This window comes from Anabrus simplex, chromosome 2 (assembly GCF_040414725.1).
Source record: "Anabrus simplex isolate iqAnaSimp1 chromosome 2, ASM4041472v1, whole genome shotgun sequence".
Classification (NCBI taxonomy): Eukaryota; Metazoa; Arthropoda; class Insecta; order Orthoptera; family Tettigoniidae; genus Anabrus; species Anabrus simplex.
Genome location: NC_090266.1, coordinates 333,768,131 through 333,794,939, shown reverse-complemented (window position 1 = coordinate 333,794,939; position 26,809 = coordinate 333,768,131). Strand labels below are relative to the sequence as shown.

Genomic DNA, 26,809 nt, shown 5'->3' with positions numbered 1-26,809 from the left:
GTCGGCGTGGAGAAAGGTCAAATCCGGCAGTAACTGTGGAGCGCCCTACCGCTAGACAACGCGGCATCATGGTTTGGGGCGCTATTGCGTATGATTCCACGTCACCTCTAGTGCGTATTCAAGGCACGTTAAATGCCCACCGCTACGTGCAGCATGTGCTGCGGCCGGTGGCACTCCCGTACCTTCAGGGGCTGCCCAATGCTCTGTTTCAGCAGGATAATGCCCGCCCACACACTGCTCGCATCTCCCAACAGGCTCTACGAGGTGTACAGATGCTTCCGTGGCCAGCGTACTCTCCGGATCTCTCACCAATCGAACACGTGTGGGATCTCATTGGACGCCGTTTGCAAACTCTGCCCCAGCCTCGTACGGACGACCAACTGTGGCAAATGGTTGACAGAGAATGGAGAACCATCCCTCAGGACACCATCCGCACTCTTATTGACTCTGTACCTCGACGTGTTTCTGCGTGCATTGCCGCTCGCGGTGGTCCTACATCCTACTGAGTCGATGCCGTGCGCATTGTGTAACCTGCATATCCGTTTGAAATAAACATCAATTATTCTTCCGTGCTGACTCTGTTTTTTCCCCAACTTTCATCCCTTTCGAACCACTCCTCCTTGGTGTTGCATTTGCTCTGTCAGTCAGTGTACATCATTAGTAAAAAGAAGGAAAATGACAAGATAATTTCCTCACCGATAAAATTTGCATATATGTATCGATGTATGGCAAATAGTGACAAGAGATTTTCTATGTGTGGACTACATAGAATAAACATTTTATTCTAGGTTATAAAATAATTAAACTTTTAATAGCTGATGTTATAGTTGGTGATGGCTTTTGTTTTCAAGGAATAAACATTTTCTCATTTTTGGTTTCAATATCTATTTGAAAAAAGCATTTGTAATACAACAGAATATATGTAATGATAGATCACTTATTTCTGAACAGAATTCAATAAAATAATTACTCTGAATGAAGAAAAATAAAAACATGAATAAAAAAGAATAACAAGATAATTTTACTCACCAACACTCGTTGAGCTGAAGTCTTATGACCAGATATATTATGTTGTTTTACATTGTTCTACATTTTACACTACTGCTGAAGCACTTAGAAGTATGGTTGCATATTTACACTAACATAAAAATGACACTTATCTCTACTCTCCGAACTAAATTCACTACCACTATCCAATAACAAATCATCCGTGGTAACTTCACAAATACTCGATTAATTTATAGACATCAACACCCATTGAAGAAATATTTCTTTCATAATCAACTCAATACAATGAGCAATTTCTTACCGACAGGTTAGGGGTATTACTAAACAAAGGAAACGACTCTTGTGAAAGCTAAAATACCCTCATAAAACTGCCAAAGCAAGGTCAGGCACACAAGAATTTGTAGCCTCTTCACTACAGGATGCCACAAAAGTATGCACATCACTATAAGTCATCACAAAATTATGTATATCATAGAATTTTAAACCAGCCAATATAAATGGCACTGTCAACTTCAGAATGGATTTTTAAAGGCCGGCCTGATCGGCTTTGGCTTTGGTGCTAACACTACCGCCTGACTCTAAGAGGGTTAACACCAAAATTAAACGAAGACCCTGCTGAAAGGCATTTTAGTTCTATATAGGGATTATATAAACAACCACCATCCCCTCTTCTACAGATTTTTTCACCTCCTCTTGCTTCAGTCCATGTGCATACCAGTGAAAGGAATTCACTCACAGTTCGCTGTTACTGACCACAAGATGTCTTCCTTCATAAATGGGATGAAAGACATAGATGTAAGGAGGTAAAGGAAAATATTCATGAATAGATAAGGGAAACTATTACACTGACAGATATTGAACCAGGCCTCAGTCCCATAGATCTGTCAGTTAACGATAAGTTCAGCTATAGCGATAATCTAGTGTATTATTTATGTGGCTGGTTGATTGACACAGCAGCAAAGAAAATTACACTGTGCAATGAGTGTGTGAAATTATTAAAATGTGATTCTGAAACTCTGTGTCTCCTTTGAGATGTAACAGGGTTTTATTTCCCAAATTATCGGGCATTGGCAATAGAGACTCTAAATGCAATTTTTTTTTTTTTTTTTTTTGCCAATTGCTTTACGTCGCACCAAGACAGATAGGTCTTATAGCGACGATGGGACAGGAAAGGGCTAGGAGTGGGAAGGAAGTGGCTGTGGCCTTAATAGAGAGACTCTAAATGCCTCAAATATCCTTCGTTAACCTTCTATGACATGGTGAAATGTTTAGATGCTGGAAGATGAGCTAAAAGGAGAAGGTGCTTTGTGGGGTTATATATTTTCAGACAGTGTACCAGGTGTATGCATAAGTTTTTGCCAGTTTTGTGGTAAAGAAAACACGTAATTTTCAAGGGAAATTCATTTTTTGTTTATTCAAAATATTGGCCATTGGTTTCTACACACTTCGCCCATCTTTCAGGTAAGTTATGAATACCATGTCAGAAAAACTGCTTGCCTTTTGCGACAAACCATTCGTCAAGCCATTTTCCAACTTCCTCGAAATTGCTGAAGTGCTGCTGAGTAAGTACGTGCCCCTTTGATGCGAAGAGTTGATAGACGGCACCCAGGTTGGGGCAGTACGGCGGGTGCGGAAGGATGTCTCAAGAGATTTCAAGTTGTCTGTCACTGGTTTTGCTGTGTGAGATGGTACACTGTCATGTAACAAAATCACAATGCCCTGTCTTCTGGCCCATTCTGGTCGTCTTTCGATCAACGCATGATTTAAATTAATCATTTTTTGGCCACAGCGCTGTGCATTCATGGTTTCGCCAGGCTTCAAGAGTTCATAATACACAATACCGCTCTGATCCCACCAGACACAAAGAACGGTCTTCTTGCCGAAGCAATTTGGCCTTGGTGTTGAAGGACTGGCTTCGCCAGGTGACAGCCACGATTTTCTCTGCTTCAGGTTTTCAAAATAAATTTATTTTTCATCACCCGTCACAATTCAGTACGGAAATGATTTTCTTTCATGGCATTGAAGCAGCATTTCACAAGTGACTTTGCGATTTTCCATTTGTCGTTCATTCAAATCATGTGGCACCTATTACCGAGTTTACTGATCTTCCCCATTGCTCGTAAATGTCTGCTGATTGTTTCTTGTGACACATTTAATGCTTGTACCAATTGCTGTTGAGTTTGAGTTGGGTCATCATCCAGTAATGCCTGCAATTGCTCGTCTTTGCACTTTTGTGGTTTACCAGAGTGCACACGGTTTTTCACATCGAAATCACTATATTTAAATTGTCGAAACCATGTCTCACATGTTCTAATCGATGGGGCATGTTCACCATATGTTTCTACCTGCAAATAATGACTTTCTACAGCCTTTTTCTTTTGATTAAATAAGGAAAGCAATGTGTGCCACAAATGTTCTTTTTCAGGCACAAACGTGAACATGATCAATAAACGATACACCACAGACACTAGTGTTTGGCAGACTCAACTTGTGTGTGTTGGTAGGTTAATGTCAGACGAACAAACTGACGTATGGGTCAAATTCATATGTTGCATACCGTTCGCTGGTGCCATCTCTTAGTGAAACCGAAAAAGACTTATGCATACACCTCGTAGACATGATGTAGGAACTTCAGTGTTTTGAAATATGTGCCTTACAGGGGATAATCTGCTATTATATTTACAAGAAATGGTACTCTATTACATTTATTCCAGATTTATTTTTTGGGGGGAAGGAAATATGAAGAGAGGCAAAGTCTAGTTCACCTTCTAAAGCAGCAAGAAAAGTATTTATAGTTTCTTCCAACTGGAGAGGAGCATTTTCAATTGTGTGTACTCTGCATCACATTTTTTTAACATTTCTTTCTGCAAAGAGTAGTTCAGTGAGTTGTACTGAACATCCAATAATAGGTGCATTAATCTGTATTTAAATTTTGCACAGAAGTCTAGCAATCTAGCACCAACAAGCTCCAGCCATTTCATATTACAGTATGCAGTCACATCAAGACAAACTGACACTAGCACCACTTTGCAGTGGGAAAACTGAACTACACAAGTTCCAACATTTAATACTTCATTTGCCCTGATAATAGTAATGAGAGGACACAATACCTGTAGAAGATAAACTCACCTGGTTCTGAAACGACGTAACTGACATAACATGAGCCATCTTTCCTGTCTTTAAAGTCAATCTCAGCTTTGCTAGGACCTTCAACTGAGATGGCCAGAGAGCCAGCACCAGCTTCCCGTGTCCATACATTGAACTCGCAGGGCTGACCCTGTTCACCGCGTTCAAGACCAGGTCCACCAGCATGCACTCTATGTGCTCCACCATCCTTCAATGGACCTACAGTGAACTGGAAAGGTGATCCTAAACACAAAACATTCATCTAATATTTAAAAATCACTCATTTTGATGAATACAAAGTACACTGAACATATTTTCAACTAAAAAATTAACTATACTAGTACTTAGAAATGGGGAATATGGAAAGGATCTGGTCACGACATTCATAGATACAACAAAGGTATACGATAGTGTTCCCAGGGAGAAGGTTTGGAAAAGCATGGTCAAAAAGAGACAGCGTACACAAACTGTAGAAATGGTGCAAGCAATGTACAAAAACTGCATTGGCAGTTGGAAAGATGGAATGGTTTAGAAATGAAACTGGATTAAGACATGGGTGTGTGCTGTCACCTCTTTTGTTTCTAATGGTTATGGATGAAATTGTAAAGGAGACAAAAGAAGGATAATGGGAATAGGGAGCTGAAGTTATTACCATTTGCAGACAATATTGTGGAACAGCAAAGAACAAAAACAACTTGATGTACTGAACAAGAAAATTGAAAAGTATGGTATGAAAACTAGTGCAGAGAAAAGCAAGACGATGGTGATGTGAAGAGGAGAGAGAGAAAAGGGAAAGGCAATGTGAAAACTGGTGGTCAAAGCCCTGAAATTATTGACAGTTTCAAATACCTAGGAAATGAATTAATGCAGAATACAAGGCAGGACATGGTGATTAGCAAGAGGGTGCAACAGGGCAATGCATTCTACCAGAGTGTTGTCTGGAATAAGGAAGTACAAAGGAAGTGTAAAGAGATAACGTACAAAATGTATTATGCACCTTATTGACCTATGCAGCTGAGACCTGGACAATGACAGGTAGGGAGGAGAGTAGAATTCAGGCCAGCGAAATGAAATACCTAAGAAGTATGATAGGAAAGACAGACTGAGAAATGAAGATGTGAGAAGAGGTCAGAATGAAAAACCTACATGAGAAATTTGACAGGAGTAAACTACGATGGTTTGGACATGTAAAAACGATGGAGGAGAAAAGAATACCAAAACAGATGATAGAGATAAAGTTTGAGGGAAAGAGAGCGAGGGAGAAATCTAGAACAAGGTGGATCGATTCAATAAAGAGGAGTGCTAGAAGAAGAAACCTGGACTGGGACAAAATGATGGAAGAGGAATGGTGGAAGGAGAGAGGAATGTGGAGAAGTGCCAAAAATGCTCTGACCCAGCAGGAGCTGGATAAGGGGAAAAGAGGAGAAGGAGGAGGAGGATGATGATGACGATGACGAGTGGTACCCAGAACACCAAATAGAGGAAAAAGGATAATAACACACAAACATTCTAGTGGAGGGGTACTTTAACTCAAACTGCACATATTCATCAAGCACTTACATTTTCTATACTAATTAGTGGAAAACTTCTGCAATGCTTCACCTTTTCACATGAACAATAAATTATAGCAGAGAGCAGCTAGGAAGGTGGTACTCATCAATCAATCAATCAATCAATCAATCAATCAATCAATCAATCAATCAATCAATCAATCAATCAATACTGATCTGCATTTAGGGCAGTTGCCAAGGTGGCAGATTCCCTATCTGTTGTTTTCCTAGCCTTTTCTTGAATGATTTCAAAGAAATTGGAAATTTATTGAACATCTCCCTTGGTAAGTTATTCCAATCCCTAACTCCCCTACCTATAAATGAATATTTGCCTCAATTTGTCCTCTTTAATTCCAACTTTATCTTCATATTGTGATCTTTCCTACTTTTAAAGACGCCACTCAAACTTATCTGTCTACTAATGTCATTCCACGCCATCTCTCCTCTGACAGCTTGGAACATACCACTTAATGAAAAATTCTAAGTTTCCATGGAGAGAATTAGATATTTTTCACCAATAGAGCATGTCAAAAACAGATCAGATGTAAGGCTTTTCAGGCGTTTGGTCTATTAACCAGCGTTTCATTTTACATACCATTTAGTCGAGCAGCTCGTCTTCTTTCTCCCAATTCTTCCCAACCCAAACTTTGCAATATTTTGTAACGCTACTCTTTTATCGGAAATCACCCAGAACAAATCGAGCTGCTTTTCTTTGAATTTTTTCCTGTTCTTGAATCAGGTATTCCTGGTGAGGGTCCCATACACTGGAACCATACTCTAGTTGGGGTCTTACCAAAGACTTAAATGCCCTCTCCTTTACATCCTTACTACAACCCCTAAAACCGGGCGAGTTGGCCATGTGCGTTGAGGCGCGCGGCTGTGAGCTTGCATCCGGGAGATAGTAGGTTCGAATCCCACTATCGGCAGCCCTGAAAATGGTTTTCCGTGGTTTCCCATTTTCGCACCAGGCAAATGCTGGGGCTGTACCATAATTAAGGCCACGGCTGCTTCCTTCCAACTCCTAGGCCTTTCCTATCCCATCATCGCCATAAGACCTATCTGTGTCGGTGCGACGCAAAGCCCCGAGCAAAAAAAAAAAAAAAAAAAAAAACAACAACCCCTAAACACCCTCATAACCATGTTCAGAGATCTGTACCCTCTATTTACAATCCCATTTATGTGATTGCCCCAATGAAGATCTTTCCTTATATTAACACCTAGATACTTACAATGATCCCCAAAAGAAACATTATGTCATGCTCCTCTCCTAACCCTGCAGACTGATTATTTCACAAGACTTGATGAAAAACTGAAAATGATTGACTAGACTTTGATTTTGATGGAAGCAGAAGGAAGTAACTAACTGATGCATGAATATTTTAGAAACGTGAAGCAGCAAGTGAAGGAAGAGTTGCAGGAGGCACAAGGAGATACCACATCACAGGAACTGACATCAACTATTTGGAGTGTCAGTGTTCGAACAATACAGAAAATCATAGGTGAAGCAATATTGTCCATTAAAGGGAAAGCTACAGAGTTTACTTCTCTGGAAAAACAATTCTTGCCTCCAAAATCAAGATAAATTTGACAGAAACTTGTTGAGGCGTATATTTTTATTGTGTATGTATGCTAGCAGAGAATTTCCAATGGCATTGAAATTTGAGCAGAAGTTTATGCCTCCCACGAATGCCAAGACACATTGCAGACAACCCTGTTGCTATAGTTAAGGGAAGATTGATAATAAACACTGTTGTTTGTATTACCAGGTTAATATGATTCATAAATAGTGAAGTATTCATAACCACACCAGGAATGGCCAACATTAACAGATCACTCTTCGTTCATTCACTATGATTGTGGTATATGACTACCAGTACCATCCTAGCTACTCTAAGCTTTAAAAAACCAGTTGCAAAAGGATATCTTGTTTTTGTTTACTATAAATATTTCCAAACCAAATTAGGTTATAAAACAAACATTTTCAACAAGCTTTATGATAAAAATAGTCAAGGAGTGCACAATCTTTTGAAAGAATACTACAAGATGTTCACTAGCAGAATAGAAGAAATGGAGCTGAGGATTTTTGAGTCTCAAGATTGTGTAACAAAGTAACAAGTTCAGTCTCTGACAGGTTTCACTCTACACTTTCCGACAGAAATTTTCACCCATTCACTCTTGGAAATCCCCAAGTCCAGCACAGTATTATGGAGACATCTGAGCTAGTTAATAGATAGAAATTAATCTCCCTTTTACCAATAAAAGGGTCTACTTCTATGATCTTAGAAATAGTTTAAATGATAACCATTTGTTAGAAACTACCCTAAACCTTGCTGATCCCTTCCCTAACATGATAGAACTATGCAAGCATATTAGCAAAGTGCGTACTGGACAAATATACGCAGACCAGCAAAACAAATAACAACAACAACAACAACAACAACAACAATAACAATAATAATAGATCTGTTTGTAAAAACTGAATCAGAAACAAAAGCAGCATATGGGTACTACTTCCATTTAGGGAGGTTTTACAAGCTAAGAAATGTGTTCAACAATTTTAGAGACAAGAGATCATGAATGGCCACTCTATGACCCTCTCCTGAACTGTAATTAATAATAACAAACAGTTACAACATGTGGCGGCAAGAGATTGTTGCATCAAAATCACAGTTTCTAGCATTTCCTGTGATAGGCAATTCACCTGTTCATTAACAAGGGTCATTTCCACGAGAGCCAGTCCATTCCAACCTCCTTTCTCACATCTTTGTTTCTCAATCTGTCTTTCCTATCATACTTCTGTGGTATTTCATTTCATTGGCTTGAATTCTACTCTTCTCCCTACTTGTCATTGTCCAAGTCTCAGCTGCATTAGTCAATAGGGACGCATAATACATCTTGAACATTATCTCTTTACACTTCCTTGGTACCTCCTTATTCCCAACAAGGTTTCATACACTCTGGACATTGCCCTGTTGCAACTTCTCGCTAATCTCCAAGTCCAGCCTTGTATTCTGCATTAATTCACTCCCTGTCAACAATTTCAAGGCTTTGACAACCAATTTACACAATGCCTTTCCCTTGTCTTTCTCCTCTTCATATCACCATGGTCTTGCTTTTCTCTACATCGATTTTCATACCATACATTTCAATTTTCTCGTTGAATGCATCAAGTTGTTCTTTTATTTTTTGCTGTTTGCTTCCCAGACCACAATATTGTCTGCAAATTGTAATAACTTCATGTCCTTATTCCCATATCCTTCCTTTGTCTCCTATGCAATTTTGTCCATAACCATTACAAACAAGGGGTGACAGCATACTCTGTCTTATTCCTTCAGTATACGAAACAATTTGTAGTCTAGAGTGTTTAGTACAAAACCAACCATTAGTAGAACACTTAGTACACTATGTGGAAGCATTCTTCAATGGACTTTGCTGTAAACACTAGTGCTGAATACATGTCCCAGTGCTGATCTCATATATTCTTGTACAATTGTTCGATACATTCTGGCTTATGTTTTTGCCTCTTCTCCACAGAATCTTATAAAATCATCTTTGGAGCATCATAGTTGATTACAACAATTCCCCCCAGTAAAATATAATGTTCAAAATTGAAAAGGAAGTTATGGTATAAGGAAGTGATCTTTGCTTTTGATGTTATGTAGTTTTAAAGCAGAGGTTATTCCGTACAATGCCATAAAACCACATTCTTTCTTATTTACGACTACAACAATATTGCAGAAATAAACACAGAAAAAATGCTGTATACCACTGTTAAATGCAGATAGAATATGTGTAGTTTTTCTACCAATATCAATTACAAAAATGGTACGCAGCATAAATGAAGATAACCTCCTTATCTAGGGTGATTTCCCACCACAGGGGGAAATTCTGGGAATTACAATGACTTGACTATCCTGTGCCCTTATATGAGTGTTGGAGTTTCCAATGGATATAATAGTTCTGATGCAATTAAGTTTGAAAGTGGTGCATTCATTCATTTTTTATAGAAGTTTAAACTCCGGTATCTGTATATTTGAATCAGAGAGTAAGTGATGATGCGCTAGTGGTTCCTCACTATGTGGTGGATAGCAGGGGAGATGGTAGTTTTATTTTCTCTTCACTTTCATATTTAATATACAGCCATGAGGATATTGCGAGTAATAAACCAGGTATCTTCCTGCTGGTGCGGGTTCAAGGCCGTGTTCCTGCCCGAGATATCTACACCTAACATATTCAGTACATCTTGTGAACTGATGGTGGGTGGCAATCGTCTTTACATACAGTAAATACAATGATATAAAAGTATCAAATCAAAAGCACAGCAGATGACAGGAGAACTTAGCAGGTACAGTAAATCTTTCTATTCATACCTCTCCAAATCACAACAGTTAGCAAGGGGAATGTGAAGTAAAAATAAACTTCAAAACAAAAAAGTTTAAGAACAAAGGATTTTTTTTTTGCTTTGCCTTTTGTATATGCAAAAGAAGAAAAATTAATCATTTCATAATTACCCCTTTTCCTATGTTTAGTACATAAAACATTAAATTACTAATGAGACTTTTAAAACTTGTTGAACAACATTTTTTAAAAGTTTGCAACCACGGTATGGCAAGACTATGCACACAAGTGCGATGAGCAGCCCCACCAACAGGTAAGTTCCCGTATGCTGAGTAATGCAGTTTTGCTGCTGAAATCTTACCTTCAAAATTTCCACTGTGCAAAATAGAAAATTCTAGGCTACGGAATGGTCCTATTAAATCATATATTTCTGTTCCTGCAGCTAAAATCATATCAAATAAAATTAATTAAAGAAAATAACATAACAGATTCTGTAGCTACCTGGTATGTGCATTTCCTTGTACTTAACAGAAACAGTATGGACTCCCAACTCTTTTGGAACAAAATGAACAGCATAAAGTCCATCCTCAACCTCATTAATCTCTGCATCTTCCGTCACACCACCAGGAGAAGTCACAGTGGCAGCCAAATCAAATGATGTGATTCCTAAATCAGAATGCAAAACAGTTGATAAATAAATAAATAAATGTTGAAACAAGACAAACTGAAGGTCACAGGTGGGAACATACGGAGAATCTTAACAGGCACATACCTGGCATTTTGAAGGTGAGCTTGCATTCGCTTCCAACTTCTGTGATGGGGACAGCTTCTCTCTGGCGCTGGATTTTTTCACGTTGACGATTTGAACCCTCTCCGCTCACCTAAAAGGCAACAAGCATAATTTCAGAAAACTGGCATAGCAATTAAATAAACTTGAGATATCCAAGGATACATGCTTAGAATTAACCAGAAGATTTTCACAGTTCACTCTAAAATAACTTGCTGTTTTATCACAACGTGTGGAAATTTTAACAGCCAACTCAGTTCTATCCTGTAGTGAATTATAACAAATCTCTGGTTCTTGGTTTTCTATTACCATGTTTACCCGAATAATCCCCGCTGTCGAATAATGTCCGCACCCTCATTTTAGGAAGGCTCATTTTGAAAAAAAAATTAAATGAACTAAAATTCCTTCCATCGAAAGAGTAACGTAGGCATAAACAAACATTTCGTATCACTCCGTAAGGTCCACGTGGTCTTTACACGCAAATATGAACATGTAAATTTACAGATATAGCTGCTTTGCCTGAGATGATAAAAATACATTATCACTGCTATGAAATATATTTTCCATGAAAATGAGCAAGTGACTTATGTGACAGGTATTTCATTAATCTGAGCTTCCAATAGGCTCGATTCCCTGTAGATGGGAAGATTCGTTGTCTCTTGCATCACTAGAATCCTCTCCTAAATTACTTGCAAGTTTGTCACACTCCACGTCTAAAACACTTCTCACACGTGGTCTCTTTTTACTAAACAGTAACACGACCGGTGGTGAATAATTCTTTTCGTGCAATGTAAACACTTGAAGTAGACACATCGGCAAAATATGATGTTAGTTTTGCGATACAGTAAAACCTCATTAATTCTAAGTCTTTGTAATACTGAAATCGGACTTTCAATTATGTGATTTTGAATTAACAGCCAACTTGTAATTCAGAAATGCCAACCCTCGCCAGTTTTCGCGGATTCTGCTTTTCCGCTGACGTGATATTGTGGCGTTCCTTAAAACGGTGAATACAAAAGAATTACAATTTCACTCTATTTTCAACTATGAAACACACTATAGACACACCGAAGTGAGTGAAAGTCCAGAAAGCTACCCCTGCACATTCCGGAAGACACGTTCTATCGTGACGCGGAGAAATTTTGAATTTAAATTACTCTGTAAAATACGGTACTATTTAAAAAATGTAAAGTCAGTTCAGAATTAAAAGTCTGAATTGTTTTCTGTTTAAATATGACATACGGGGACAGTTTTCTTCCATCTACGGTTGCACAAAGCATAACTGTATACTCAGCATCGAAAACTAGGTGAGCCTATAGTGTGTTGGCAACCTTGATGCAAATAAAAGCCGCACCCCAATTTCGTGCCCCAAAATTTTTTAAAAAATATGTGGGGATTATTCATGTAAGTGCGGTATTAAGACAGTTTACAGAGCCTACCAGCAATTACCTATGGTTAATAAACCAGGGTGTGCCTTGTGTAAATGCTTTTCTCTCTTTGTCTCTAACTCCAATGCAAAAATCCTATCCCTCACTTCTGATAAATCACATAAGCTGTTCAAAAAAAATTAACTCTTTAATAAGACACCTTTTAAATGCGAGGATGATTAATCTTTTCTAATCATAAGCAGCTACTAATACAGTCAATTTGGCCACATGCCTGTATTTACTGTCGTACATAATATACGATCTTAAATGTTTGATTTGGTTTTTATAATTCATACAAAACCTGCCTGGTGGCCATAATCATTCAGGCATCAAGTCCTTAAGGATCTTACACTGTGGTTAGCCAGTTCGAGTCTCATTAGTGGAAAAAATTGTCACCATCAGAACTTTGGCCAGCAGGGTAGGAGAGATGGTGGTATAAAATTTCTAATACTAGACTGCGTGCCAAAAGCCTGGATTCAATTTCAAGCCACTCCGCAGAGTTCATATGAAGCAAGGACGTATAACACTGCCGATGGTGATTCATCCATCACATGGAGAAGACCCCTTGGTGTTATTCGATAAGAGCAAGCTATGTGCTGACAAAGGGTCATCTCGCATCAAGCCATGTTGGCTGCCCATGAGTGTCAAATAGAAAGACCTGCACAAGAAGAGCCAAACACGAGATCGGACATTCCCGGCACAAAAGCCATAGCTAACCTACACTGGGGTACACAAAAGGAGCCTCCACGAAGACTGCTATTATACAATTACAATACGATGAGCAGCAATCGGGCGTACCCTGGGCAACATCAGACTATATCACGAAATGTGCTGACGGCAGATCCTTTCAAATCCAGAAGCAATTGTAGAAGTTATCAATTCTCGTATAAAAGGTCTTTTTTAAGACCAACTTTGAACATTATATCAGTAAATATAGAAGGAATATCTGGAACAAAAGAGGAACTTCTCCATAATCTGTGTCAAGAATTCCAGTATGATTTGTTGTGTATCCAGGAGACCCATAGAGATACATATCATAGAAGACCTAAGGTACAAGGCATGAACCTTGTAATTGAAAGACCCCATCGGCAATATTGTAGTGCAGTATTTGTTAAACATAGCTTATCGGTGCTTTCTACAACATATACTGAGGAGGATAATATTGAAATCCTGTGCGTTAAACTGAACAACTGTGTAGTCACCTCGGTATACAAACCACCTAATGCAAAATTCATCTTTAAGGAACCAACTAATATCCACAATCAGAAAACTAAGTTCATCTTAGGGGATTTCAACAGTCATAGTAATGTTTAGGAATATGACCAGGATGATGAAAATGGTGAAGCTGTATTGCAGTGGGCTGAATCTAATAACTTACGCTTAATTCACGACAGTAAATTGCAACCATCTTTCAGCAGTGGACGCTGGAAACAAGGATACAATCCTGATTTGATTTTCACCAGTGAAGAAACAGCTTCACAATGCCACAAGAGTATTGGTTCTCCAATTCCAAATACCCAATACACACCTATTGTATGTCAGATTACTACAGCCGTAAGACCACAAATGGTTCCATTCAGAAGACGATACAGTTTCAAGAAAGCAAACTGGGATATGTTTTCTGAGGCACTAGACAGCCTTGTGTTGAAAATACATCCATGTCCTGAGGCATATGATGATTTTATAGCAGCCGTTCAGGAGTCATCTCATAAATCCATCCCACGTGGATGCCGTACCAACTACATTCCAGGACTCAGTAAAGACAACATCTATTTGTTAGAAGAGTACATTAAACTCTTCGAAGAAAACCCTTTCAGCGAACAAACATCAGATGCTACTATAAAACTTATTCAATCTGTGGCAGAAGGTACGAAAACTGTGGACAGAAACTATAGAAAGACTAGACATGAGCAAAAGCAGCCATATGGCATGGAGATTACTACGTCGACTAAGTAATGATCCAATGCAAAAGACAACCCATGCAAACATTTCTCCAAATCAAATAGTTCAACAGCTTTTGAAAAATGGTAAAACAGACAAACGAGGTAAAGGACCGAAGTTTCAAAGACAGGAACATCTGGAACCTATTGAGCTCTCAAATCCAGTTTCGCAAAATGAGTTGCAAAAGGCCATACAACAATGTAAGAACAACAAGGCAGCTGGAGTAGATGATATAAGAATAGAGAAAATTAAGAAATTTGGACCAACAACACTGAAATGGGTTGTGGAACTCTTTAATAACTGCTTAAGGCAGAACAAGATTCCAAAAATATGGAGGAAAACTAAGATAACTGCTATATTGAAACCTGGGAAAGAACCTTCTGACCCCAAGAGTTACCGGCCCATCTCATTATTATGCCATCTTTATAAGATATTTGAAAGGCTGCTACTGAACTGCCTATCACCAAAGATTGACAATTTACTTATACCTGAACAGGCAGGCTTCAAACCCCAGAGAAATTTCACAGCACAAATAACTCACTTAACACAACACAAAGGATGGGTTTGAGAAGGGCCAGATCACTGGAGTGGCATTTATTGATCTCTCATCAGCTTATGATACAGTCCAACACCACATAATGCTTCACGAGATCCACATCTTGACCCTGGACTTTGGTTTCACTAGAATAATTGCCACCTTATTGCACAACCGAAGATTCTACGTTGAATTCCAAGGAAGTCGGAGCCGCTGGAGGACCCAAAGGATTGGCTTACCCCAAGGGAGTGTATTGTCACCAATACTCTAACATTTATACAAATGATCAGCCCAGACCTCATGCAACTAAAAGTTTCATATATGCCGACGACCTTGCTTTAACGGTACAGATAAGTGATTTTGAAGAAGCAGAACAGATGCTTACAGGAGCTCTAGAAACCTTTTCTGACTAATACAAAAAGAACCACCTGAAACTAAACCCACAAAAGACTCAGGTCAGTGCTTTCCATCTTCGAAACAGACAGGCAGGAAGAAAACTGAAAGTGACTTCGGAAGACACCGAACTGGAGCACTGTTTTACACCCAAATACCTTGGAATTACCATAGACAGGTCCCTCACCTACCGATGGCATTGGCTAAACACAAAACACAAGGTGACAGCCCGTAACAACATCATTCAGAAACTTGTTGGTAGTAACCGAGGTGCTGAACCTCAAGTGGTCCGTACTTCTGCCATGGCATTTTACTTCTCCGCGGGTGAATATGTCTGCCCAGTGTGGTATAAATCCGCCTATGCAAAGCAAGTAGATGTGGCCCTTAATGAAACTGCAAGACTAATTACTGGATGTTTGAAGCCAACTCCAGTTGACAAACTGGTTTCTTTCTTTTTTTTTTTTGCTAGTTGTTTTACGTCGCACCGACGCAGATAGGTCTTACGGCAACGATGGGACAAGAAAGGGCTAGGAGTGGGAAGGAAGCGGCCGTGGCCTTAATTAAGGTACAGCCCCAGCATTTGCCTGGTGTGAAAATGGGAAACCATTTTCAGGGCTGCCGACAGTGGGGTTCGAACCTACTATCTCCTGAATACTGGATACTGGCCGCACTTAAGCGACTGCAGCTATCAAGCTTGGTAAACTGTATTGTATGGCAGGAATTGCTCCTCCTGATATACGCCGGGAAGTAGCCGCAAATGCCGAAAGGGAAAAAGTTGGAGAAAATGAGCTACATCCACGACACACACACACACCACCAAAGCCTAGATTGAAATCTAGGAGAAGCTTCCTACAGTCAACATCTCCACTAAATACATCTCCGAAGAAAGCCAGAGATAAATTGTGGGCAGCCAGAACAAGTCCTCTTCAAACATGGACAAAACCAGCTGAATGCTTACCAACCAGACACAACTTGGACTGGATCACATGGAGATCGCTGAACAGGTTAAGAACAGGTGTTGGAAAGTCTAAGGACAACTTAGTGAAATGGGGATATTTGGACGTGTCGCCACTATGTGAAGGTGGAGAGGTGCAGACTACCAAGCATCTATGTCAATGCTCATGTGGCCCTGATTCTTGCAGTGAGGAGGATTTGCTGAAGGCACAAGGAAATGCAGTCGCAGTTGCTCGCTTCTGGGCAAATACTATTTAATACCATTTTGACATATATATGTAAAAATTCCTTTTGTCCTACACTTAGCGAGTTTTATCTCTAATCCAACGATTTGTAGCTTTTCTCAGTAGTTAAAAATTTGTGTTCAGACTGTACAATCTATGCGGTCAGACATTTACACTTGTGTTATGAATGGAACCCACAGAGTTCAGTTTCACAGTGATGTCGTTTCCTAATGCTCAAGTACATGTGCACCTCACTACGAATTACTAAAGCAGACAGCTGCAGTCCAACACATCTGTTTATCTTGTAATAATGATACAGACCTATAAGCAGTACACTAGTAATATGCTCTGAATATTTAGATCAGATCACTTGTATAGTCCCCACCACTAAGGGTACAACGTTACTCTTTCTTCCCTGTTAATACTGAAGGTAGTGATTTGTAGTTATTTTGTAACTGTTGGTTTTGATTCAGTGTCGCTAACCATAATGTTTAGGGACCCTACTTGCCGATATGATGTCTTAAAGTTACTGTTAATTTTGCACGTTCCCACTGTGTAGTCATGATTTCTTCGTGACCTGTGAGATTATACGGACAACCACTGCCATATTGTGACAATTGTTAGTGTTACATTTACAGGTATAAGTGAAGCATAATTTCTTTTTCTGTAGGACTGTAAATCTACTTGGATAGGTGGAATGTTCGAATAATGAATTTAATAATGTGGTTGGTGTTAAATGATGAATGCAGCATTTTGTTAATACGGTCTTATTTAGTCCAATTTGTATGTATAGAATTCAATTAGGATGTATAAGAAGCAAGAAAAATATGCAAGAACTCCTCCAAAATGGAAAGCAACATTACCTCCCCTATAAAGATCAATTCAGTTGAAATGGAAAGAAATTTCATTATCAACCTAGCCTAACCTAACCTTATCTTGTTACAACTTTGGTACGGTACGACTTGGATTTATACTGACTTACGGCATAGGTACATGTAATATATTTGCTTGTGTGTATTATTACAGTGTGTTTTCACTTCTGTATGACAAGTAATAAACAAATTTCAAGAAGGGAGCTCAATTATTTACACGAGGCAAACACTGAAGAATATGGTTATAGTAATGCGTATATCAAAATAAAGGCAGAAATATATAACATTAAATTGAATGAGAATGAAAGAGAATATTTATTTCCTCATTCAGCGTGAAAAGCGACTTAATTATGATTATTTTTATCGATCATTTACTTGGGTAAGGAAACCTCTTGGATTGATTCTTCTGTCTCATGATTTCAATATGTAACTAGTCAAGTTGGCAGCAGTGATGAGCCATTAAAAAACGAGAATAAGTCAATGATATTTGCTTTTTTTTTTTTTTTTAAAGTGTATAGCCTTATGTCCCGAGTACTATAACTATGGCTTCAACAAGTAAAGATGTATCGAGTGGTTCGCAACGTGTAGCGAGTGTTAGCAGCGCGGAAATTGCAATGGACTTTTTTGAAAATGTACCCCATAATGACCCTACAGGAACATATTCATCTTCCTTGCTTTTGCCACTTGAACTAACAGCTTCTCCAATATTGTGACAGTCTGGTCACTTGGAGAGCACTAAATGTGCAGAAGAGATTTCCATCTTACAGTAGCATATGGCCTGACAGAACAGCACCATGTGCCAAACCCCATCCACACAGGAGGTAAAAAAAATCAATTTAGTCTTCACCCTTTAGGCTAAGAGACATTTGGTCTCCAATATTCCATCCACAGACAAGAAAAATATGCTAGCCGGTGATATGTATTGAATCAGAGAAAAGGTTTTAGGAAAGACGTGATAACAATGTACACTGCCTGTGGAAATTTGCTCTTGTGCTTCAACTCCTGTTTCAAGGCATACCATACTAAACTGAACTTTTAATGGCAAGATATAAATATATTTTATTAGCATTTCAAGTATAAGTTTTTTTTTTTTTCCAAAACACTCAGCAAGTTTGATCAAAGTAATTTGCAATAAATTTATGTCCATTACATGCAGAAGGCATTTCTGCTGCTCAACGACAATCCGTCATCCATAACTGGGAATGGGTGAAATAAGTCATCGTTCTCCGTCTGTTTTCCTAAAACTTTTAAAACTCAGAAACAAAATATTGCAACCTACCAGACTTTGTACAAAATTAAAGCAAAGGTTGGCATTTTGCAAGTGCAGAAAACAGCTGCATTCTGGTGGTATAAACATGTAAACTGTATGCAAGTGCATTACCCTTTTGCTACGGGATGACCACCATGCTGTTTCAAAGCAAGAAGGAAAAATCAGTCTGGCCCCACCCACAAGTGACGTCACTGCTAGGTTATTGGCCTTGCCCCCCCACCCCCCCCCCCACCCGCAATTGGCACACAGCCTACTACTCTGGAAGGACAAAGCCAGGAGCAGGAGGCTGCTCCCCTCTCTACAGCTCCCAGGAAAGCTCCAAGTGTCTAGCCCAGAGTGTCCTGATGGAGAATGTTCCAGGTGAATCCACCTTATGGGTTATTCTCGGCTGCTATGCCTGGCCCATATAAGGCAGACAGGCAGCCAGTCAGTCAGCGCTGTTGTGGAACAGGGTAGTACAATCTAATGGAGTGAGTGTTCTGATGAATGCTGTGGAGTGCCATGGAGTACCGAGTACTGTGAGAGTACTGCCTAGGAGTACTATGTGTGTACTGCTGTGAGCACAGTACAGACAGAATATGTTCAGTACCAGTGTTGGAATGCAAAGAGACTGTCCTCACGGTGGACTGTTGTGAAGTGTTGTGTTCCAATTAAGTATCTGCCATGGAGCAAGTGCCCTGGTTGTATGTGTCAGTAAGGGGTCCAACGGAGGCCAGTGAGGGACATCAAAAGGAGACCGTTTGAGTGTGGGACTGACAAATGAGCGACAGTGGCTTAATGTGACAGACAGTACACTACATACGACATAGGAAACTGTGTAGTATATAACTAGTGTGACTGTTCGCAAGTAAGTGACTGAGTATGCAAACTGTGAACTAGTGTGTCTGTTAGTGTTCAAGTATTAGTAGCTAATTAAAACTTAGTCTTAGAATAAAACACTATCAGTTGAGTCTCAACTTATCACCCCGTCATGTTACAATATATTGGAAATGTAAGACATATCGTTAAATCAGAATTATTTCGTCTATAATATTTGCAAAGAATGTGTGAAATTAAGAACACCTGCTTTTAACACTGTACATAGAACTTAATAAATTCTGCTCATGATATATCCTAATTATGACATTGTTTACAAGACAAACACTACTCCACTCTTTTCAATTATGAAGGTATAGTCATTTTCTAAGAGACTACAATTTAAATGTCTAATATTTTAAGTGCATTTTTGTATTTTGGTACATTCATGTACTCCCTCATCTTATATCCCTTTCAGAATTGAGAATTCAGATACACCTATGGAAATTATGCAATTGTCAACGTATACAATTACCTTTACAGTAAATGGTGAACCATCTACATGATGATCTGCAAACTTGAGGTTCACTATGTAATAGCCAGGCTCAGTGGGTTTGTACGAAATGTTTAATGTGCCATCCTCATTGTCTTTACATTGGATTTCTGCTTTGCTGGGGCCTTCAATGGAAAGTGAGAGACCTCCATAGCCTAGAAGAATAATTACAGTATAAATATACCAGGAAAGTGTCAAATTTTCCAAAACTAGAGAACTGAAAAGTAAAGGTTCACATACCTGCATTGCGAGTATCAACAGTAAAGGTATTGTCCACATGAGTCTTTCCCTCCTTGAGTGCAGCACCTGTCACTTTCACTTTCTTGGCATCACCTACCTCCCGCTCACCCACATTGATTTTGAATGGAGAATTAGCAATGTGCTTTCCCATGCGCTTGACTGACACCACATGTTCTCCTACTTCACGTGGTGTGAAGGAAATACCTGTATATTAGGGGGGAAAAAAAATCAGTATTAATGGAATACAGAGAGAAAAGGAAAAATTCAAGTAATTCATACAGATGAAAGAAGGAATACCACATTGTAAAATGAATACAAGTATTTCTCCACCTTAGCACCTATTGATAAAGTAAACAGAAACTTATGTAAATTTGGTCCCTATTACACAGTCCTACCATAAATTCTAGAATAAGATTTTTAGTTAATTGACATAAAGTGCTAAGTTTTACTTTCAAATTCCAAAATATATCCATTAGGAGCACAAACTGCCAACTGTAACCAGAATTGATGAATATACATTCTTTGTGTATTTACAACAGTCGTAACAACTCTGCAATCACTTACACCTTCAAAAACCTCATTTAATAAAAATTTCTCATAGTTACACCAAACAGTATGTCTAGTGCACTGCAATTCCTTCTGTTTTTCCCTTCTTTAAAAAATATCTTTGACAACAATTTTTCATAGTTTTCAGAAAAAAAATTACAACCCTCCCATCTGACTTGGCAGACATAACAGCTGTACCTCCATTCTTTCCAGTTTTCAGTATGTATGCACCCAGTATACCTCCTTCCTCCACTGGTCTGGCACCTAGACAAATCCCAAGAGGATTATTCCCCTCCTCCTTTATAAATATCTGTCTCTCGCAGTCCTCCCTGCTTCCCTTAATTTCTTAAGCCCTATCATTTCAGGGAAATCTCATCTCCAACACAAGCCTTCACTACTAATGTATTGAGGGACTAAACATGGAGATGCATGTCTCCCAGAAAAAATCCACAGTACTACGGTACATAAAAGTAGAATATGTGGCAGAGATTACATATACTTCTTGTTCACAACTGTTCATTCATTCATTCATTCATTCAATCAATCAATCAATCAAATCTATCAATCAATCAATCACCACTGATCTGCATTTAGGGCTGTCATCTACTGTTGACCAAAATATTATGTGTACTCAAGTTTTGAGATTGTTTATGAAATAACCAATTGGCCTCCAGAAAATCCATTAACGCCATAATTTTTCTAGTTTCATTTCACATTAGGTCAAGCAGGTTTCAAATTTTTTATTTATATTTTAATTTTTTTAATTGCAGGTGGAACGCAAAAAATGCCTGTTTTAAGTGTGTTTCAGCAATATGTCAAATTTAAGACATTGTTTCTCCAAAACCCTCCATCTGACCAAATCCAAATTTTAACACAGTATACAATGGAATGTCTCATATATTGTTTATAAATTTCAGAATTTAATGTTTCCAAAGAAAAAACTTAGTCAATTTTGTACGGTGATTTTCTCCCAGCTCAAGGTGGGTGTGTTCTCGGGTGCTTTGTGATATTTCTTCAATGAACAGTTATGCTGTATGACTAAGAAATGCGTAAATTAAATCCCTTTTTTATATAGGTTTCAATTTGTATGGATCAGTAGCTGGACGATGCAGGGAAAGTCGTGCGACGTTACCACGATACCGCGGACACCATGCCATGCCATGCCATGCCGCGCCTCGCTCAGATCTGAATTGATTACAAGTTGCTTTTACAGTACAGTAACATTTGCTTCAACGTTTGTTTAAAAGTTCCCTCCGGTATTTAATAATTACCTGTTGTTAGCATTGAAACAAATGGTATTAAGAAGTGAGGAGCAACATTTCCCATCAGCTTTCCTTATTATTATTATGTAAGGAAAAATTATGCATGAGAAAATTCCTTTCTTATTAAGCTACAGAACAAAAATAATGTAGTTACAACATTAATAATAATAATAATAATAATAATAATAATAATAATAATAATAATAATAATAATATCCGACTCCCTGGCTGAATGGTCATCACTGAAGCCTTCAGTTCAGAGGATCCCGGGTTCAATTCCTGGCCGGTTTGGGAATTTTAATGGAATTTGATTAATTCTTCTGGCTCAGGGACTGGGTGCGCATGTCTCAACACTCTCCTCATCACATTCACACTACACGCCACACTACCAACCACAACATAAACACACAATAGTAATTACATCCCTTCACGTAGATTTGGTATCAGGAAGGGCCGCAAAACAGGACCAAATCCACATGTGCGACATACTGCGTACCTTGCAAGTGACTAATCTCATGTTTTAATCCGTGCTGAAATCTGTTAATTTACAATAACAAAGTTTTATTATGATCCACCTGTTCTATACATTATAATGTTGTCACATTTAAAATATCTTCATTAATTAAAAAGTTATATGTGGGACATGTTTCGCTACCGTACAGAGCACCATCAGCCAAATCTGAATCTCGAAGAATTGTTATGTTCGTAAATAATGACTTAAGAACTATTAAACCAATTTTCACAAACAAACTTACTCTACTAGAGTATCATAAAATACAGAATTTTTGAGACATGCCTTATAACTCCCACCACCTCACTCTTACAACACAAGGAGTAGACACGGAACAACAGGCAGTCACCACACAACCTCGGATAACACCAAACTGATAAACAGCAATTGGAGGGACATACAACAAGATAAACTACCTAGCAACTTCTAACTACGGTCGTCGATTTACGTCCCTTTCAATCATGCCTTATTAAATCCATTATTTCAACGTACAGTCACTGACGTCAACCAGAGCGTATTTATTCAACAGCATTCGCTGAGGTCAAATGGCGACAAGCATTAAATTTCATGAAGAGCAACATTCATCCTGTCACAAGTTCAATCATCAAGTTGACAAGATCTTTGAATCTTCATAGACACTTATCCTCAAGGGATAAAAAACTTTTTTACCAGATCTCATTACAAAGAAAATCTTCAAATTTGGCTCTTAAGTTTGATTTTCACATCTTTCTAAGATTTTAGACATGCTACTTGTATTAAATATTTTAGAACAACTCATTCCTCCACAATTTTAATGTTGTTGTTGTTTGAATCATCAGTCCATAGACTGGTGTGATGCAGCTTTCCATGCCACCCTATCCTGTGCTAACCTTTCCATTTCTTCGTAACTACTGCATCCTACATCTGCTCTAATCTGCTTGTCATATTCATACCTTGGTCTGCCCCTACCATTATTACCACCTACACTTCCTTCAAAAACCAACTGAACAAGTCCTGGGAGTCTTAAAATGTGTCCTATCATTCTATCTCTTCTTCTCGTCACATTTAGCCAAATCGATCTCCTCTCGCCAATTCGATTCAGTATCTCTTCATTTGTGATTCGATCTATCCATCCCACCTTCAGCATTCTTCTGTAACACCACATTTCAAAAGCTTCTATTCTCTTTCTTACGGAGCTAGTTATCGTCCATGTTTCACTTCCATACAATGCCACGCTCCACACGAAAGTCTTCAAAAACATCTTTCTAATTCCTATATCAATGTTTGAAGTGAGCAAATTTCATTTCTTAAGAAAGCTCTTCCTTGCTTGTGCTAATCTGAATTTTATGTCCTTAATTCTGCCATCGTTAGTTATTTTACTATCCAAGAAACAATATTCATCTACTTCCTTTAAGACTTCATTTCCTAATTTAATATTTCCTGCATCACCTGCCTTTGTTCGACCGCACTCCATTACTTTTGTTCTGGACTTCTTTATTTTCATCTTGAACTCCTTACCCAAGACTTCGTCCATACCATTCAGTAGCTTCGAGATCTTCTGCAGTCTCAGATAAAATAACAATATCATCGGCAAATCTCAAGGTTTTGATTTCCTCTCCTTGGATTGTGATTCCCTTTCCAAATTCCTCTTTGATTTTCTTTACTGCCTGTTCTATGTAGGAGGGGGGACAAACTGCAGCCTTGCCTCACTCCTTTCTGGATTGCTGCTTCTTTTTCAAAGCCCTCAATTCTTATCACTGCAGACTGATTTTTATACAGATTGTAGTTAATTCTTCGTTCTCGGTATCTCATCCCAATCACCTTCAGAATCTTAAATAGCTTGGTCCAATCAACATTATCGAATGCCTTTTCTAGATCTACGAATGCCATGTACGTGGGCTTGTCCTTCTTGATTCGATCCTCTAAGATCAGACGTAAAGCCAGGATTGCTTCACGTGTTCCTACATTTCTTCTGAAGCCAAACTGATCTTCTCCCAACTCAGCTTCAACTTGTTTTTCCATTCTGCTGTAAACTAATGGTGCGATAGTTTTCACACCTGTCAGCACCGGCTTTCTTGGGAATAGGTATAACAACATTCTGTCGAAAATCGGATGGGACTTCTCCTGTCTCATATACCATACACACTAAATGGAATAACCTTGCCATGCTGGTTTCTCCTAAGGCAGTCAGTAATTCAGAGGGAATGTCATCAATTCCAGGTGCCTTATTCCTATTTAGGTCGCTCACAGCTCTGTCAAACTCTGACCTCAAAATTGGGTCTCCCATTTCATCAGCATCTTCTTGTTCCAGAACCAAATTATCTACATCTTTATCTTGATACAACTGTTGGATATGTTCCTTCCATCTTTCTGCTTTGTCTTCTTTCCCTAGAAGTGGCTTTCCATCTGAGCTCTTAATATTCATACACTTAGATTTCCTTTCACCACAGGTTTCCTTGATTTTTCTGTATGCAGCATCTACCTTTCCTAGGACCATACAACCTTCGACATCCTTGCACTTGATACAGATGTTGATTCCCATAGGGAATCTGAAATATATGTTCCGAATGAGTAAATTTATAATACCAATATAAATGGTCCGTTATTGGACATTATAAGTTTTCCAGCTGTATCATCTGATAGCCAAGCAGGCATCAATTTTTGGTAATGAGACTAAGTCCCTCATAGTACATTGGCACTGCCGGTGGCTACAATTAGCCTATGCAGTGGCCTCCACGGTATGCACTAGCCAGCGTCTTGGTAGGTGTGCCAGGTACCAACTGATGAGCCCAGCCTAGCACACGGGGGCGAAACGCTGGCAACCAGGAATGAGTAGCTGGAAAATTTATAATGTCCAATAACGGACCATTTATATTGGTATTATCCTTACACTTCTCCTTCAGCCATTCTTCCTTAGCTATCTTGCACTTTCTATCCACTTGATTTTTTAATCACCTGTATTCTTTTCTGCCCTCTTCATTTCTAGCATTCTTGTATTTTTGTCGTTCATCAATCAGGTCTAGTATCTCCTGAGTTATCCACTGATTCTTAGTTGATCTTTTCTTCCTTCGTAACATTTCTTCAGCAGCCCTGCTGGCTTCATTTTTCATGACTATCCACTCTTCCTCTATTGTGTTTCCTTCAGCCTTTTCATTTAGTCCTTTTGCAGCATGTTCCTTGAAACAATCCCTCACACTCTTTTCTTTCAACTTGTCTAGATCCCATTTTTTTTGCATTTTCTCCTTTCTTCAATTTCTTCAACTTCAGATGGCATTTCATGACCAACAAGTTGTGGTCAGAGTCCACGTCTGCTCCTGGGAAAGATATGCAATCCAACGCCTGGTTTCTGAATCTCTGCCTAATCATAATGAAGTCTATTTGATACCTTCCATTGTCACCCGGTCTCGTCCACGTAAACAGCCGTCGTTTGTGGTGTTTGAACCAAGTATTGGCAAGGACTAAATTATGATCAGTGCAGAATTCAAGTAGCCACTTCCTCTTTCATTCCTTTGTCCCAATCCGAATTCTCCTACTGTATTACCTTCTCTTCCTTGGCCTACCACTGCATTCCAGTCTCCCATCACAATTAGATTCTCGTTACCTTTTACATATTGTATTAAATCTTCTATCTCTTCATATGTTCTTTCAATTTCCTCATCATCCGCTGAGCTAGTAGGCATATAGACCTGCACTATTGTGGTGGGCATTGGTTTGGTGTCTATCTTGACGACAATAATTTTTTCACTATGCTGGTCATAGTAGCTTACCCGCTGCCCTATTTTCTTATTTATTATTAAACCAACTCCTGTATTTCTTCCGTTTGATTTTGTTTTGATAATTCGGTAGTCACCTGACCAGAAATCCTGTTCTTCCTGCCAACGTACTTCACTTATACCAACTACATGTAACTTTAGTCTATCCATCTCCCTTTTCAGATTCTCTAATCTACCACAACGATTCAAACTTCTAACATTCCACGCTCCGACTCGCAGAATGTCAGTATCCATCTTCCTGATGATCGCCCCCTCTCATGTAGTCCCCACTCGGAGATCCGAATGGGGGACTAGTTTACCTCCGGAATATTTTACCCGGGAGGAAGCCACCCCCCTTTCGATAACCCATTCCTTAGTCTGGTCTCTCAACAGATACCCATCCGATATGGCTGCACTTGGGGTTCTTTCCTATTAAGCCCATGTTATTAAGGCATGTCTCCAAAGATTCTGTATTTTATGATATTCTAGTTGAGTAAGTTTAAGTTTGTGAAAAATGGTTTAATAGTTCTTAAGTCATTTTTTACGAACATAACCATTCTTTGAGATTCAGATTTGGGAGCGAAACATATCCCACATACAACTTTTTAATTAATGAAGATATTTCAAATGTGACAACATTATAATGTATTGAACATGCGGATCATAATAAAACTTTGTTATTGTAAAAAGAAAATAAATTCGCACCTGCAACCCCACAGCTATGGGAAAAGCGGTAGCAGAATAAT

At 38.8% G+C, this 26,809-nt stretch overlaps 1 protein-coding gene across 6 annotated transcripts in view; it reads right to left on the bottom strand.

Annotated features, from left to right (window-relative positions):
• cher (filamin-A) overlaps positions 1-26,809 on the bottom strand; it is a 754,003-nt gene that overhangs the window by 61,160 nt on the left and 666,034 nt on the right. For all 6 annotated transcript variants that reach the window (XM_067140703.2, XM_067140704.2, XM_067140705.2 and 3 more), the window contains 5 exons: positions 20,014-20,217; positions 19,756-19,928; positions 10,795-10,903; positions 10,524-10,688; positions 4,138-4,377 (listed from right to left, as the gene is read on the bottom strand). In XM_067140703.2, coding sequence (XP_066996804.1) covers positions 4,138-4,377; positions 10,524-10,688; positions 10,795-10,903; positions 19,756-19,928; positions 20,014-20,217 — 891 coding nt within the window. The remainder of the gene's footprint in view (positions 1-4,137; positions 4,378-10,523; positions 10,689-10,794; positions 10,904-19,755; positions 19,929-20,013; positions 20,218-26,809) is intronic.